Source organism: Pseudochaenichthys georgianus, chromosome 12, assembly GCF_902827115.2.
Source record: "Pseudochaenichthys georgianus chromosome 12, fPseGeo1.2, whole genome shotgun sequence".
Taxonomy (NCBI): Eukaryota; Metazoa; Chordata; class Actinopteri; order Perciformes; family Channichthyidae; genus Pseudochaenichthys; species Pseudochaenichthys georgianus.
This window is the reverse complement of record NC_047514.1, coordinates 16,387,986-16,406,107: the sequence shown is the minus strand read 5'-3', so window position 1 is coordinate 16,406,107 and position 18,122 is coordinate 16,387,986. Positions and strand designations below refer to the sequence as shown.

Here is an 18,122-nt window from a genome sequence, read left to right as displayed (position 1 = left end):
TTTTGTATTCCTGACAAAGGAGCTGCTTCAGTAGTGTTTGTCGTCATAAAACACTCTTGCATTCACCACCAGGACTAAAATCTTAAGGATTACAACTTTATTGACCATTTTAATGGCTGCCAGTGAGGCAGCTGTGAAATATCGAGTATGAAAAACAAATATGAACAAAGAGGATGGCTGTGCTGCTAGAAGTCACCAGTTAGAGGAGCTAGTGGCAGAAATCAGAACAGGCAACGACTCCCCCTTCATCAATTAACCCGCTGAAATCAAATTAACCCACAAGGAGTCGCGCTCCCCTCTGGCATTTTACACCACAAATGAAGAGCGATGCACATTGCTGCACTTGTGAGGAAGCAGGAGCGACACATAAGCACCACACAGGTAGAGTGAAGGCCTCTGGGGCTGCAGACACTAAACAGATGCTTTTCCTCTGCCTTCTGCCGCCACCTTTACAAGTCCCTACAAAACAAGGGACCGTCATTTGATCTGTGTTCTGCTGTAGCATCCGGCCCTGGGAGGTGAGCAAGCCAAGCGACCTAATTAGAGCAGCGAGAGTCCCCAGGGCTGAGTGACGGATAGACCCGCCAATCACAAAGCAGAAAGCCTCCATCAAGCCATGACTTCTCACCTGACACAAAGAGAGGCGGGAGGCGGCGGGAGGCAGCAGACGACAGCAGGCGAAGATCAATGAGGACAGCGAGACATTGTGCACAGTGCACTGCAGCAGCTGAAAGGGCTGACAAGATCCCCAGCCATTTGGCAAATAAAACAACACAAAGCTGCAGCGTCAGGTTGCTTTTAAAGCCTTATGGGACAGGCTAAAGCCTTGGCCATGCTTAGCCTAAATTATTAACGTGCAAATAAATAAACCAGTCTCTGCTTTAGTATCTCTCTGGTGTAACTTAATTACCCGTGACAAGCCACGTGGAGGGAGAAAGGAGCGAAACAGGCAGACAAAGACAGAAGAACTGAGAATCACAGAGAAGGAAAAACAGAAGACGAGAGAAAAAGTAAAAACAGTTGCTAGGCAACATACAACATATATAGGAATCCAGCAAGGTATTCCATTTTTGAGATTTCTGTCTCCAGGGTTACAGTATAAATACAGTATAATATTTTAAGCTCTTCTGTGGTCTCTTACTTTAAAAGAATCACAAAAGAGTGTATGTTGTCTCCCCTGAGCACAACTACACCTCCATTTGTTCCCCTACAGCTGGAGTTCATAAACTCAAATTTGGCTGAAGATATTATCGAGCACCAGTGGCATAGCCACCATAGGGCCAGGGTGGGCCCTGGCCCACCCAGTTTACTCATTGGCCCACCCTGAGAAAGCTTCGGTGTTATTTAAAAAAATATTATTTTTTTTTAATTATTTTATTATTATTAATAATAAAAAAGATTATTCACCCATTGAGAATATCCAATAATTCAAAGTGAAATTCAAGTTAACCAATATCGAGTTTAATTAATGTTGTATGTGCTTTATCCTCTGAACCGAACTCATTTACGGTAAAAACTGATTGTTGGTTCCGGCGCGCGCCATAATAACGTGAGAGAGGCAGAGAGCTGCCTGCAAAATAAATGATGGCTCAAAGTTCACGAATGAACTTTGTTTTTTTTTAAAAAGCCAGACTCCAAGAAGAGCCCCCACTGCCCTCATCTAGCAGCGATCTATACGATCATTTTCTGATAACGATGAAATAGCCCCGCCTCCCTCTCCCCACCTCTCCTGCTGCTGCTGGGCTGTCAGAAGAAAAAAATGTTAACGGAAACACACGTTCCCTCGTCCCTGGGAAGAGGCGGAGAGGTGGGTGTTTTTCATCTGCTGGTGGACAGTCCGGAGAGATATACACAGGGTTGGGTTGTACATGTAACGGCGTTACGTAATCAGAATACAAAAATCAAGTGTATTCAGCTGGCTTACATTTACATTTGAAAAACGAGTAATCTGATTACAGTTACTTTCGTAAACCTGAAGTGAATACATTTTGGAATACTTATTGGAATTATTGGTGGAAAAGTTTCCTCACAAAATGTATCCTAATATTCATTACCGGCAGAACTGTGTGCGCACTGCACAGCGCTGCAGCATGTCTGTGAGGGAGAGAGAGATGCAGCGTGTCTGTGAGGCCCCGCCCCCGCACGCAGATGAGAGAGAGAGAGATCTCTTTTAAAATATATTGAAAGTTAGAAACGGAGATGGTTAGATAAAATGTGCAAGATAACGTTTATGTAGCATTTCTTTATTGTCGAAATGATGACATTTATAATGGGATAAAATCAAAGTGAATGGCCTGCTGCTGCTGAAGGCATGGGGCAAGTGACTGGAAAAAGTTGTAAAAGTTATTACATCGTTTCAGATAATAATAATAATGATAATTCATTCTATTTAGGGGCGTCTTTCAAAGCACCCAAGGACACCTTACAATTCATAACATATTTTAAGGAAAGGTTTTAAGACAGTACAAAGAATGCAGTCCGGGTGATGGAAAGTATTCCAAAAGTATTTTAAAAGTAATCTGCCACCGGTACCGGCGGGGATTGTTGTTAGCTTCTGATGTGCAGAAGAAAAATCTGGCCCACCCTTTTTTTTACAGGCCCACCCTAAAGTACATTTCTGCCTACGCTACTGTCGAGCACGTCATACATGCAGGAAAGTCCTGGGATTACCAGACGCAAGACATGAGCGTTGCAGTATAGGATTTCTCCCTGACTTTCTTTACTGAGAGAATGAGAGAATCCCACACAGTAATTGTATAATTAGCCCTGCATGGAGGTTTTCGCAAATGGCTACAAGTAGTTAATAGTCTGATTGTTCGTGAAATTGGGCAAATGGAGCATAAGCGGTATGAAAAATATCTAATTTGGCTTGTAATTTCCTTCCTGCATTGATTTTTTCCACAGGGATGCCATTTCAGATAAAATGACAGTCATGCAGTGCATAAATCAGCATGACTTCCACTTGTTTCATTACAAGCCAGCAAAAACAAAATATAAAAGAGGAGAACTGGTAAGAACCAAAGCCTCTGTCTGTGTGTATATTTGTGTGTGAGTGTGTTTGGTGCCAAGCCATTAACTTCACGAGGGTCACACCTGAACAGGTTCCAACCTGTAACTCCCCTGGCTGCTGTCTGTAAGACCCATTTACAAGCAAACGCATACAAAACACAAACGAACCGAATAAGATATCAAAAAAGTATTTCGTCCGCACGAGACCGCTTGAAAGCGCTGGAGACGCCGTAGTACATATGCCGGGCCTGTAAGTGGTGCAGTACTTCTGCCACAAAATATATCAAAGCAGCGAAGAAGACCCCCGAGCATGGTTGCCATGGTTGCCCTTCTGTTTATGCCTCGCGGTGGATTTAGCAACATGTAGTTCATGTAATTCTCCATGTCCACTTGTTGCTGATGGTTGTGGTAGTAGAGGAGCTGTATATTTTGCACTAACATCTGTAGCATGGTAGAGCTGTAGATTACTGACAGTAGCTATTGACAGTAGCTACTGACCATGCTACAGCAGTGAGCAGCATAGGTGGGGAGAGGTGGGGCTATGGCTTCATTGTTATAAGGAAATGATCGTATGGGCGTACACACCGAGCTGTTTGGCCCCCGAGAGCGTTCCATTTGCAGATATATCCACCTTGGGACCCGTTATCGTTTGCGGGGTCCGTTTCGGCGTTTCCGTTACGGCCTCGTGTGAACGAACGGGCTATACGAAAGAGAAAAGTAGCGGATACAACCGTTTGCGTTCTCGTGTAAACAGCACCTAAGCTGTTGTTTGCTTACTACGTGGGAGTGGCAGCCAATCAGAGCTTTAATACTAGAGTCCACTGCATTTCTGCCAACATGTTCAACACACACAAAATCTTATGTAATCCCACTCAAGTCCTCCTCTCCTGTCCATTCACTCTTTACAACAGATACACTGGTACCATGCCATGTTCCCTTCCAACACTACCCTGCCTAAACACTTATCCCTGCAGCTCCTTCAGTCATGACTGGTAAATACTCCATCAAACACTTTGGGTGTCACTTCTATACTGGAAAGTCCATTTATTCTATGATGCAAGCCAGGAGTGATATTGTACACATTTGTATATGAATCATGGATGTCTGCCTAATTCAAGATGAGAGAGGGAGAGTGCCGTTTGGCAGCACAGGGAGAATCAATGCACCACAAACGGCTGTGAATCAACAGTCTGCATATAATGTGTTTGTTCTAATCAAGTACCCGTCTGATTGGTTGCAGATAATCTCTCAATGGAACATGAACACATGATAATTAGAATTTTCAACAACACAGTAGCCAACATTAATGCTTTCTCTCTCCCCTTGTTGTGCCGCTCTAAAAAGACACCCTTTCACCTAAGTGTGCTTTAACTGCATTTGAATCCCAGCCAACCACGATATTGGCAAAGCTGTCTGGCTTGCAGAACATATTTGCCCAGTTATAAGCAGGGCAGTATCTACCTGTAAAGAAATTATCTAGAGATGGCTACAGATGAATATAATGGCACAGAGACATCATGAGACAAACGCTTTGTTTATAGAAATGATCGATCAATTAAACATGGCTCAGAAGTGTAGCAGAGGAAGTGTAGCAACACACATCCAAAATGTAATAGTTTGGAGGAAAGTGATTTAAATCTGTGAGGGATAAAAACACATTTGGAGGAACATGTCGCTACATGAGACAGAACATGTCACGATCTGTCTGTGTTGTGTTTTGTCTTGTCTTTTTCTGTCTTTGGTTTCATGTTTTATTTTGAAAAGTCTTCACCTCCTGTCTTGCCTGTTGCTGTCTGTCTGTTTTCCCTCCTACCTAATTACCCGATTGTGTTCACCTGGTGCCCCTGTGTTTTCTCCTCCCTCCTCACATTGCGTCTTGTTTGTGTGATTAGTCTTGTGTGTATTTAAGTTCTGGTTTTTCTGTCTGTCATTGTTGGTTCGTTGTTTGTCTTTGACTGTGTTCTCGTGTTTGTGTTCTGTTTGTGCCTCTAGACCTTGAAATAAAGGTATTTTTTCAGTTTATTCTGCATTTGGGTCCTGCTTCCTTCACCCAACCGTAACAGAATGAACCAACCACAAATGGACCCAGCAGATGATCCATTTGAGGTAGAATTACAGCATTTTACCTTTTATCTGGCTTGCTGCTTTGATTGGTGGAAGAGAGCGTCCAGTGTTCTGCAGAAGGGGGCCGCTCTGGTAGAGGCGCACCGGTTGGCTATGGAGAAACCAGGCATGGTGAAATGTTTACCTGGCTGGATTTTGAACTTCCTCTGGGTGTGTGATTTCCAGCCTGCTGACTACAAACGTCTCGGTGTGTTCCGTCCGGAGTCAACCCCTGCTTCTTCCCCATGTCCTGCTCCTCGCTTTTGGAGGTCCACGAAGCCTCCAAACGGCTTCTAAAAGACGGAGTCGCAAGGCCAGGCAAGCAGCCCGAGCCATGGTCCAGCCCGAGCCATGGTCCGGCCCAAGTTCTGGCCCCAGCAGCCATGGTCCCAGACCCAGTTCTGGCCCCAGCAGCCATGGTTCCAGCCCCAGTCCCAGCAACCATGGTTCGGGCCCCAGTACCGGGCCCAGCAGCCATGGTTCCGGCTTCAGTGCCGGCCCCAGTAGCCATGGTCCCTACTCCAGTGGGTTTTGGGACGTCTGGGATCCGTCCCTTGAGAGGGGGGGGGGGGTAATGTCACGATCTCTCTGTGTTTTGTCTTTTTCTGTCTTTGCTTTCATGTTTTATTTTGAAAAGTCTTCACCTCCTGTCTTGCCTGTTGCTGTCTGTCTGTTTTCCCTCCTACCTAATTACCCGATTGTGTTCACCTGGTACCCCTGTGTTTTCTCCTCCCTCCTCACCTGTGTCTTGTGTGTATTTAAGTTCTGGTTTTTCTGTTTGTCATTGTTGGTTCATTGTTTGTTTGTCTTTGACTGTGTTCTCGTTAGTGTTCTGTTTGTGCCTCTAGACCTTGAAATAAAGGTATTTTTTCAGTTTATTCTGCATTTGGGTCCTGCCTGCTTCACCCAACCGTAATGGAACAATTGTATTCAGCTGTGGTGGAAAAAACACTACACTGTTTAAGGGGGGCTTTTGTGCTTTTTGGGGTTTCCCTTTTCCCTTGGTGTATTATATATATATTTTTTTTTTATGCATGTAACTGGTCTGTAAAGGCTAAAATCCCGAAGTTTCGTCCAGAGGGAGTTTCTCTCCCACACCCTCCCCCCCCTGTCTGAAACGCCTCCATTGGACTCCTTTGTTTACATCTGAAACTAAATGACATCACTATGTAGCACTCACGCTTGTATTGGTCAGTGCTCCAACACATTGTACTTGATAGGCATCTCTAAGCGGTTAACCAGTCACAACAGAGCCGGCAAGCTAACAAATTAGAGCAGACTAGGCTCTGATTTCAGACAGAGGGTGAAAAGAGGTGCTGCAGCACAGGCATAATGAGACAAAGAGCTTTTTGAACTTTAAAGCATGGAGACATGTCACAGTAGAGACACTAAATACAAACATGAAACCTGAAAATGAGCACCATATGGCCCCTTTAGGAACATTATAGTTGACATGTGACTCAATATAATGCTGCCATATACTTTTCTACACTTCACTTATCATCAATAAACTGGTGACAAAAATAACTTTTGAGCGATTCCAGTCAAAATCCATTTTTTTCATTAAATCATTCAAAGTGCACTTATCTTGATAACAGAACAGTGATCTAATACTGATTTCAGAGGACTTTCATTTGTAATGTATTTGTACAGAGTAGCATTATGATCTAAATTCATCTTTTACCACAGATTTTTTCTATTTATCTATCGCAGTCTGTCAGTTAACTAGCTAACTTTTCAGCAATCACAAGCACTTGGTGGCACCAGCTCCTGGCCATTCCTCCTGTCCCGCTCAGCCTTCTGTCGCCCTGCTCACATGCAGGAACACCAGCGGGCACTAAGAATAGATCACAGCTGGCACTGCAGGGCTTACATATTTCACACTCAACCCACCGTGCTCCAAAACACTCCTGCCCATCCCGGCCCACTTCCAGCTCCGGGACCAGCGGTGGTTCCCTCCCTCCCTCCCTGTCCATCTTTGAACCGTTCCTCACCTCTGTGGCAGGGCACTGACAAGCCTGCTGCTCAGATAAGATCCATGGCTACACTCATGGGAGAATTTAATAGAAAAAGGTTGTGTAGTAAAAACAGAAGGCAAAAGTGAGCAATCCTTGTTCACAAATCATGTTGTTATGGCAGCAAACTATTTGAGGATGTCTGACACACAGAATGCCATGTTCACACTGGTGGGGCACTGCCGGGTTGAGTCCTATTGCGATGACAAGGGATTCCCACAGTAGTGACAGGGGCAGATTAGGGGGAGGCGCCACACGCAGTCTCAAGGTGAAGCCAGTGCTAGCTGTCAAAATTGCAAGCGAGCGGAGCCAAGAGCACAGGTTGGGCGTCCGGGGTGGAGTGAGGAGCAGGCAGATGGAGCTGCTCCGTAGGGCACAAAGCACAGGACTGGGGGTGAAGCCTCGGAAACCTGGACGGATACTCTACTTGTGTACGAGGACGCTGGCAGGGGTTCAATGTCATCTGAATATTAATTACACTTCATAGTGATGTCTACTTATCAGTCCTTTTCATCACATAGTCCCATGAATCTGGTGATAATCTTTAATGCATTAAATGTAGAAAAAGTCCGGTGAACAGGCAAAAAATAACAATAAATTTATCCTGCTGACAAGTAGTGTATGTTTATTTATTTGGGCCCGAGCACGGAGCGCTAGTTTGTTTTATTTTTTTCCTTGCAGATATATTGCCAGATATTTTGGAAATCATATAGCTTCTTTTTCTTTTTATAAATGAAGGTTTGTATGTGCTTTTTTTTAAAAGTCTTGTGCCTTTTGATAATTGTTGACAATTTTAATATCTAATAATGATATTTTGGAAGAAATATATATTCATTACAAATAGCCATGACATGAAAACACTTTTTTTTATAATAATACTTAAAATATGGTTGTTCAAGTATTGTGAATGGGATATTTTACATTTAAAACATAAACTGTGTAAAAATCAATAGTTGGCAACAGTTTGAACTTTTGTGTATTACAATATCTTATCACTACATGTTACCAATGTCTGCAACATGCCAGAATTACATGTAAATTAGCATTAATTTGTTAGTCAAGTTCTAATTAAGTTAACTAGCTCTAAGGTTATACAATTAAGCAACATTTTTCTACAAATTAGACTTTTTGTGCTAAATAAACATAAAAATATATAATTTTGGTATCCTGTCAGCGCAAACAACACACTTAAGTCCAACTGTATTGATTATTTGGCCCAGCAGATCATGACACACACTTCATCCAACCTCTGCTTCTTCCTCATACTTTAGCATGCTTGCAATATCCACCACCATTAATAACGAGGAAATGCAAACAGCCTATATTAAAAAGGCACCTTCCCTGATTACCTGCTTCTTCTTACAAGGCACCTGCCATAAATCAAGACACATGCTGTTAATGGTATTCTCTCTGCCTCATCTCCGAGCACTTTATTTCCAAAGCCGACAGTAGCATCATTATTATACATGCAAGATCTCTATTGGAATACAGTTTGGCTAATGAGCACCTCTTAGTTGATCACATTAGACCTCCACTTGAGGACACTTAATTACCAGTGTTGCACTCTGTCGAGGGGACAGAGGAAGTTCTTTAATTAAGGGCGCTGCATTCTACCTATGTTTGTACAGGCCTGCGTCCTTGGGATATAGGATGTATTAAAAAAAACTGAATAAAATGAGATAAAACATGCAATTGTGGCTGGAAGATACTGTGTGTGCGCATGTGTGTTACATATGTGTGTGTGCATGTGGGTGTTTATTTGTTTCCCCATCTCCATGTTGGTGAATGCATCCGTGTGTGTATTTGTCTGTGTGTGTGTGTATAATGTGATGGGTGTTTGAAGTTTGTCTCCCGAGTCTCGCTGGTTTATAGTGTTTACAATATACACACACACACACACACTGAGGCTTCCTGCGTCGTGAGGCTCTCGACTGTCTCCAAGCATTTCATGTTCAGGCTGGGACTCTTGCATCATAAGAACCGGCCCAGTCCACAGAAAGATGACTGTTTTCTCCCTCTCTCTCTCATTACATTCCTCTCTCTTGCTCTGTCTCACTCTCACCGTTTCTCTCTCAAAGAGGCTGAGGCTAGCAGTCAGGAAATGCACATCAGTCATAATACTTTCCTAAAATGAAAACAGATTCCGCTGCAGTCTCACTCGCTCCTTCCTCGGCTAAAAACATTCCTCTGTTTCTCCTCTCGTCCTCCACCCTTCCCTCCACCGTCACCACTTTAAATTAGCATACCAGCTCAGATCTTCTCTCACACTTAACAAGGGTCTTGTTTGCTTTCTGCCACAGATGGATTATCAGCAGCGACACAAGGCAGTTGTTTAGTGGGTTGTGCGATGGCAGCGATCTCAAGTATGTGACATCGGCCTCTATGCAGCAGACACTAACCTGCTGCATCCTCATAAAGTCCCACAGTATGTGTAGTTATACTTTCTACAGGCACTTTTTATTGATGCGGGTTGCAAAGGCAGACGGTTAAACTGCGAGGGACGAGGTTATTGCATGTAGGAATGCTGTTTAACAGGCACTCGCCAGTCAGCCATGAGACCTTTTTGTAAGAAGATAGCCAACATGACCTGGAGAAAAAGGTTAGGAAATGTCAACCTTAGAGATTTCATTCTTTAGTTATGCATTCAACTGATGAATATTATAATTAGCAAGTTTTTTCGGTGTGTAGAATATCAGAAGAACTGAAGAAATTCCCTCTAGTTTCCTATACACAAAGGTTACATCCGCAAGTTGCTTAAATGCATATCAATTAATCAAATAAGTGTTTCTGCACCAAATTATAAGTGGTGATATGCAACCAGAAAACAACTAAAGCAATACATCCTATAACATACACATTATGCTGGATCAATACTCCCACCTGCATTTAAGATAACAACACTTCAGCCTACACTTCTTAACTCATGTAGCTCAAGTATGTCATTTTCAACATCAGGATGCAATCTGCATCCCTCAGTCTGTCTCTTTGTCTCAGTCTCACCCTCTAACCAGGACACTTGGAGTGTCATTAATGCTTTGTTCGCTCTTGGACTTCCCTGTAGGAGCCCTGCCAGAGAGCAACCGCTGTGGCACTAGCCAGTCATAAATATTCTCAACAAGCCAGCTGATGGATGATCTCTTTCTCCCTCGGTTTGAAAGGGATGTTCGCAGGGCCAGCACGACGGCAACAACGCCAGGGTGAGTGAATGAAAGCTTGTTCCACGAGGGGAATCACCTCGACTGAGACGTTGACAGAGGTGTAATCGCTGTTTTCAAGTGCAACATGTCAGACTGAGAGAATTTAAGAGGGCTGATACTGGAGCGCTGTTACGTTTATTTCAGCGCCAGTGCACAGAAATTGAAACAAGATGCTTTTAAATAGCAAAATATACTATTTTGAGTCCATCACAAAAACTACTGAAATACAAAAGAAGGAATAACTGCTGGTAGTTTGTTTGTTTGAAAGCTGTGATGACTACAACGTTTCCTTTTGTCCTTTAAAACAACCATCAACATTTTTACCATGTGACACGTGTTTCCTCATATTTTTTAGTGCTCTTGCTGACGGACAACCTGCATGATCACCTAAAAAGCCCTCAGGACCCCTATGTTGTTGTGGTTCTCAGCAGCCTGTGCCTGAGCTCAGTCTACCGCATGCCTTTCCACTTGGCTGCCTGTTGTAGTAGGACAGTTAACTCGCTGATTGCAGGATGAAAACTGTGAAAGCACACTGCTCAATCTCCTCCACCCGCAAAACCAGTGACTACTGCAAAAAACGATACTGCCTGTGGAGTCCTACAAAAAACACCTTTTTCAGATAAACTAAGTGTGAAAGTGTTGTTTCCACTGTGTGCTTGTTATATGTCTGTCAACGTCTTATTAACCTTCCTCTGGGGGACATTATTATCACCACAATTTGTATATGGCTTTTGTGCATGCAATGTTCTGTGTATATAATCACAGAACATTGTCACTAATCTTCCCAAACCTGGTGAGCCATTACTGTAGATCATCACATCAAACTATTTTTTCCTGAAAACCTTTTTATCATTCTCTGGCTTGAGAAATATTTGACACAGGCAGCTGAACGCCTTCTCTCCAAGTTAGTTGCTTGGCAATGCAACAGAGTTCCTGCTAGATTTCCAGTGAAATGATTATTTATAAAGAGGAGCAGGATAAAGGCCAGATCAAACTGTGCTCTTCATGGTGAAAAATGAGTGTTAAGATTCTATTGTTTATCTGCTCAACCCATTACATGCCAGTACTGTAAAAGCATGCCAGAATTAGTGGTCCATTTGTTTTGGTAGCATTTGAAATTGTTATTTTAAGCATTATGTGGGACGTTTTTGGTTTGAATCTCATAATAAAGTGTTAGTATTTTTTTAAACCATGTTGATATGAGCCTCTGGGCTGAGATGTGTTATTATAACAGTCCGAGAGGTGCAATATGCTTTTTCTCGGACCATTAACCCGTGTTAATGATTACCGAATGACAACACCAGAACGGTTCACCTTTGTACAGCAGACACATGTAAGCGTGCCTCCCACGGTCTTATGACTTGTCAATCACAACTGGCTGTGTGTGTGTGTGTGTGTGTGTGTGTGTGTGTGTGTGTGTGTGTGTGTGTGTGTGTGTGTGTGTGTGTGTGTGTGTGTGTGTGTGTGTGTGTGTGTGTGTGTGTGTGTGTGTGTGTGTGTGTGTGTGTGTGTGTGTGTGTGTGTGTGTGTGTGTGTGTGTGTGTGTGTGTGTGTGTGTGTGTGTGTGTGTGTGTGTGTGTGTGTGTGTGTGTGTGTGTGTGATATGCATGATGTATTATGGATACCGTACCAGAGAGAAAATGTTGGAGTGGCAGTCCTCAAGGCTTGCCCCGTTAGCCACCCAATTCGCTGTTGTAGTCATAATCGTCCGCCGTTGGGGTCGTCAGCGCTGGGCATGTCGAAATCCTACATCGGTATCAAACACCGAGCAGGGCTGACAAATAGGTTCCCGTAGTCTGCCGAAACAAGCAGGCTTAACACCTCACAAGAGGTCCAGATAATAGACTCGGGATGGTCGGGCAGAGGAATGGGCGTATTCAAAAAGAAGTGCAGAATGCATCCATGAAACCCCAGCGGATATAATGTTGTAATGTAAATCCAAGCGTGTGCGGGAATCAAAACATTGTTACAAACCAGGTCAGGCGATTCCAAATGTGATCATTGTCAAAGGCGGAGAGCACAGCAATGTATCCATTTCAATCCACACACAGAGGAAGATCAGGCTGTTTCCATATCAGCCTTTCCGCTAATAGTTTCATCATTAAATGAGCATAATCCATGGGGAAACGATTCCTTTTTTTCTTCCGCGCCGAGGAACAACCCCCAAAAATGCGAAATGAAGAGTCCAAACTTCTTGTTAAAAATACCACACGTTCTCCGAAGACAATTAACTTAAAGCCGAGACATTACAGGCAGGATATCGGATTCCGTCTGCTCCACAAGCTGATGCACCACTTGTGATAGTTTTCGAGAATTGCATGAGCTATTTATAGCCTTCTTTCTTACCACAACCGTTCCTCTCACAATGTAGCTCAGCCTGCCTCGCACAAACAGGCGAGCAGCAGGAATGTTTAATCCCTCTGTTGCTCTTCAATTAAACGTACCGCAGACGAGGGGTCGCTGGGGAAGAAAAGCCCCCGGTGCTCCTCCGTGGCAAGGCGGACAAAGTCGAGCGGGTTCCCGTGTAACCCCCCGAATCATGAGTCAAAGCGTTCAGACAAGAAAAACTATTCTTACTCTCCACCACCAGGAAAACGACAAGCAGGCTTCTGTAGACCGAGGTTTGAAGAAGAAAAAAAAACCTTCCTTCCTTTCAGTTTTAAATCATTACGAAACGTCCTCGCGCGGCCACAACAGCCTCAGTCTTGCAGACACAAATGTTGGGGTTTTTTTCACAGTTCAAGCCAAAGTGACAGTCCTTGTCTGGCGCCGATCGTTGACATAATGTTGCATGCTGCAGATATTTTCTTCATAAACCACCGCGATATTTAAAAAAGCGAATCCTCATCCTTCTTCTTCGGGGAAATGGTCATTTGATTATTGAATTAAATCCTCAAACATGTGCAGGGTTTTTCAGCGGAGACTGCTTCCTCGTTGTTGATCTCTTGGAGCGTGTTATTGAAATGGTAAATACGTGTGGCTCGAGTGTGTCATCCTCACCCTCTGTGTGTGTTTGCTTTACGCGTAGCTGGAGCATTTCTTTTCTTTCCGCGCACGATCGTCCAGCCTACCACGCATTGTAATGTAATGGCGGTCGGAAGCGTATACTACCGAGACTCGCCTTCCCATTTGGCCAAGTTTGTGCTCACGTGATCACCAAAGTCTGGGATTACAGCACTGTTTAGGATCTCTGATGTGAGACTGGATGCGACGCTGGAGAGGATGTGCTGACAGTCAGCAGTTCCTCGACTGTTTCACTCTTTGTTGTTAGGTTTCTGCCTGTCTGTTTATTCAAAGTGATTGAAGAAAGGTTATTGTATATGGAGATGTTTGCTGTGTGATGCATTGGTTATGTAGAGATCTCACAACAGAGGATGTGACAGAATAGAGGTCAGAATGACTTACTGACAGGGGTGTACGTAACTAAGTAGATTTACTCAAGTAGCCTACTGTACTTAAGTACAATTTTGAGTATTTCAAAATGTAGCTGCTTTCTACTTCTTCTCCACTATAATTCAGAGGTAAATTGTGTTTCACTCCTATACCTTTATTTACTTTGCAGATTTTGATTAATGATGTGAAATATGATCACCACTTAAATAAGACTTTAGAGTATTATGGAGTAGGCTATATTTGGAGTATATTTCTCAAGCTATCCAGCAGTATGCAAGGTCATTAAAACTAATTGAACCCCCCCCCCCCCCCCCCCCATCTCTACCCCCATGACACCAATGTAGTTTTATTTGTTATTTGGTCAGTTGTATTTGAATCTGTCCATATCAATGTTTTCCTATTGACAAATAAAATAAATTACAATTTCCACTGTAAAATGCATTGTTCATATTAACAGCCCAACAGAGAATTAAGAGAATTAGTTTCCCTCAGCTTTATGGAGCATATTGCATGTTCAGTTCATAGGCTCTTTGCTTTTATATCACCAGATAACAGTGTTCTTTCCAAGAATGTAAAATAAATTACAGGCTATAAAAGGAACCATAGAAGTTATGTTGCAGCATTAATATTTTGGTGGAGGGATATGAACTCTTAATTCATTTTGTTGCCCTTAATGTAGAAATATATACATTTACTGAGTCACTTCAAGGTTGCTAAACATCCAAACAAATCTCAGAAATAACAGTGGGACTTAACCATAGTGTCCAATGGCATGTGGTGCTGATTATATCATAACTGTATTTGTATCCGTCCTACTATCCAGTCATGTGTGATGCATTGTCATATTTATGTAGACATATTGTTGGAGGATTTGTTTAAACTATAAAATCTTTAGGTCTTCTCTCAGTTCTCCAATATTGCAGGTGGAGTCCTTTGAGGATGAAGAACAAAATATTATTAATACAACTCCTGTTTCCTGAGGTAGACAGAAGAGGCCATCCAGGAGTCAGTGCATCAAATATTTGTGCTGTTATCAATTATTCATGTTATCATAAATATGTGCTATATGGTTGGGTTTCTCCTTACGTTTGGACTACAAATGTAACTGGATTTGCTGGTTTTGGCTTCAAACGGCATGTCTTTAAATGTGTTCACATCATTTTCTTTTGACCAATTAGGGAATGTATTTGGTAGACAGGTTCTTCTCAATATATGAATATTAAAATATGCTAAATTAAACAGTGGTTTGTCAATGGCTGCAGACCTTTGCACATGGATCCCCCTAGAGGTCTTTACAATTGTTAAAGGTCCCATGTCATGGCCATTTCCACTGATCATAATTCCAGTGTTGAGGTATACTAAAATAGATTTATACTGTGCAATTTTCCAAACTCACATTGGGTTGAATGGGCTTTTTCATTCAGGGTCATAAAGGATTATTTTTTTCCTTAAATGCCCCCACTCTTTGATAATTATCTTAATCTTTATGCTAATATCAAGCTCCATGGATCTATTTTAATGTCAGTGTGATGACTGCATGAACACACAGTTGAGCCTATATGACATTATGTTAAACACTCAGTTAGTGAACCTACAAACAGGAGACGTTGATTTACCTTGCCAGGTTTTCCACTGAGCATCATCATATAAAGGAGACAGCTATTTTTTAAGCAAGAGCCATCTTGTATCAAGTACATGACACAGAATGTAAATGTTGCAGCATGGGGAGTTTCACATTTTCTCACAGAGACATTTGAACATCAACCCACCATCATGTGATGTGTATAAACGGATGCATAGTGGCAGGTTGATTTCTGTTTTATAATTTATAGGATGAGCAGGCTGCATTTCTCCTAAGTGTAAATCTAATAGAGCTATTTATAGACATCTGATATTCTTTTAGCTGCCATACATCTCTAGAGAAGATCATCATATACTGACATATCCAATCCACTCTGATATAAGAACAATTCTGACATTAATCACTTCATACAGCTTTATGTATTTGAGGAAACAGCTTGCAGCTGGTACATATCGCCAGAGAATGGGAGCATTTAGTCCAGTGATTCCTCTTATAGCTGAAAAGCAGGGAGGGGAAGATATGAATCAGATGGATGAGCGAGGGCTTAGCCTGGCAGTTATTGATCCATTTGCTCCAGGAATGATCCAGAACTCATTTAGAGACTTTTTTTCCTTCCTTTTGTTCAATACATTCTCAAAGGCTTTCAAAAGACTCTCGCACACATTTGGGCTCACTTGGTGCGGAGCTGATAGCCAATAGATGCTATCAGTTTGAATAAATCTATTTCAATATGTCACAATTCTTCTCATCAGGCCCCCACTGACTGAACTGTGTGTGAAGAGAAAAGATGCATTACTGTTGTGATTAGAGATAATGTGTTTGTCTCTAGACCGTGTGTTTAGTCTTGTTTAGGATCAAGTGGATGCGTATTTGTGTGTTTATCTAATGTTTGGCTCTGTAAAAGTATGTGTGGGTCTTTTATTTATGCTTCCGTAAACTGACAAGATGCGGTAAATACACTCGTGAATTAATGCAGATGTGTATGCAGGTGGCACAAGTCTTTTTGCAGCACGTAACATATGTTATTTATTCTTTACTTGTTTTAATAGTGTCCCTGTAAACCTTTCACTCTGATTAAAACAATGTTGGTCTTTTTTTCCTTATAACCTTGGGCTCTCTAAAGATTTAAAAGTATTAGCTGGTTTATTAAAGCCCCTAAAAACATGCATTACAAATCGTTTAGTACTTCTTTTAGTAGGATTAAAACAACAAAGCTAAAGTTTGGGGGCGGGGGGGATTTTCTGTTGGTATTATTTCTAATCTGCTTATTCAGCAGCCAAAAGTGAAGACATTAGCGTCAATTGATTTCATGTTTCTAATTCAGAAACACATATTCTTCTATATAATAATAAAACAAAAAAGTAATAAATTAACAAATAAGTAGTTTAAGTTGAATATATGGTTTGCCCGCTAAATCTCTTGTTCTCTTAATGTGTGTTAGAGTTTATAATGGAACAGTGATTTACTGTTTACATAGTCGATTGCCTTTGATTGGACATAACTTACATGTCCTTATGCTGTAAGTGTGCAACCAGATTTAGTGGAGTAAGAATTATAACTTGGTGATGAATTGAAGACTAGCTTGTGCCACTAAATCCGGGACTCTCTCTGTGTGGTTTGACCTGATTTGATTGACAGCAAACTTCTGTCAGCTTTTCGTTTTAAATGTTGTTAAATCCTGCTTGCTCTTGAACGTACAAAACATTCAATTGTTCTATAACTGCTCCATATTTGGCAGTAAATCGTGTGTGTTTGTTGTGTCCCATCACTCATAGTAGCTGTATGAGAGAATGTGCTTTAATGGCCTTCAATGCGTTACAAATAGGTCATGGTGACAACACTGCTTCTACATGTTTTCCTACATGTTTTGCATACAGCTAACTGTTGGTGTGCTCATTATTAATTTAGGACGAGCACATTGCAAGGGATTATGCTGCCATGGATATCGAGGGGTATTTATTCATACCCAGAGAGCAATGTGTTTCTTTTAAGAACAAGCAGTAGCTTGCAGTATCTTCATTAGTGATTGATGGATCACCGTGTGCTAACACACCTAGCAGCAAATTCTCTCCATAAAATCAGATGAGAGTTTCTCCTCTCTCCGCGGCTCCAATACCTCTGTGGCATTTCCTGGAGCGCGGAGAGTCTGGCTGAGAAGAATAGATGGTGTGCATTATAATGAACATGGGCTGACACCGCCTCATCCATCATTCCACCCAGGAAAATTATAGCAGTGCCAGAGAGAGAGTGGCAGAGAGAGAGACTTTAAATCACAGGACGTCTGTAGGTCTAACTCTTCTTAGACTGTCATCCACTCATTGTTGTGTTTTTTAACTGGCACGTCCAGTCCTTCTGGTTTTGCTATCAGACCATTTGTCTGCCTGTCAGTTTAATGTATAGCCACTGTTACTCTCTAAATATGGCTTTGTTACCTAGTTTCCATTTATATGCTTGTTTGATGTCTATCTACTTTCATTTCCTGTTATAAGGTCTGCTGCTAGCAATTATTGTAATTATCAAATAGTCCGTTGTTCCTTTCTTTGCAATTGATTAACCTATGAAATGCCAGAACATGGAGACAAAGTGTTCAAGAGGCATTTTCTTTCAAATGCACAATGATATAAAAAAAAGAAGCAAATGTTGATGTTTAGAAAGCTGAAACTAATGCATGCTTGGCAACTGTGAGAAACCTTGCACTCCAAATTATGGCTGAATTGTTATGCAAAAACTTAAGGCAGGGGTTCCCAAACCTTTCAGCCCGCGACCCCCAAAATAAATTAGAATATATTCTACAGATGGCCAGTCCGCTCCTGAAAAATGTCT

General features: G+C 42.0%; 1 protein-coding gene across 2 annotated transcripts in view; it reads right to left on the bottom strand.

Moving 5' to 3' along the window:
• The window catches only part of LOC117456000 (mediator of RNA polymerase II transcription subunit 13-like), an 81,726-nt gene extending 68,267 nt beyond the window's left edge, over window positions 1-13,459 (bottom strand). For both annotated transcript variants that reach the window (XM_034095695.2, XM_034095696.2), the window contains exon 1: window positions 11,955-13,459. In XM_034095695.2, coding sequence (XP_033951586.1) covers window positions 11,955-12,026 — 72 coding nt within the window. In that variant the 5' untranslated portion in view covers window positions 12,027-13,459. The remainder of the gene's footprint in view (window positions 1-11,954) is intronic.
• Between the last annotated feature and the right edge of the window lie 4,663 nt (window positions 13,460-18,122).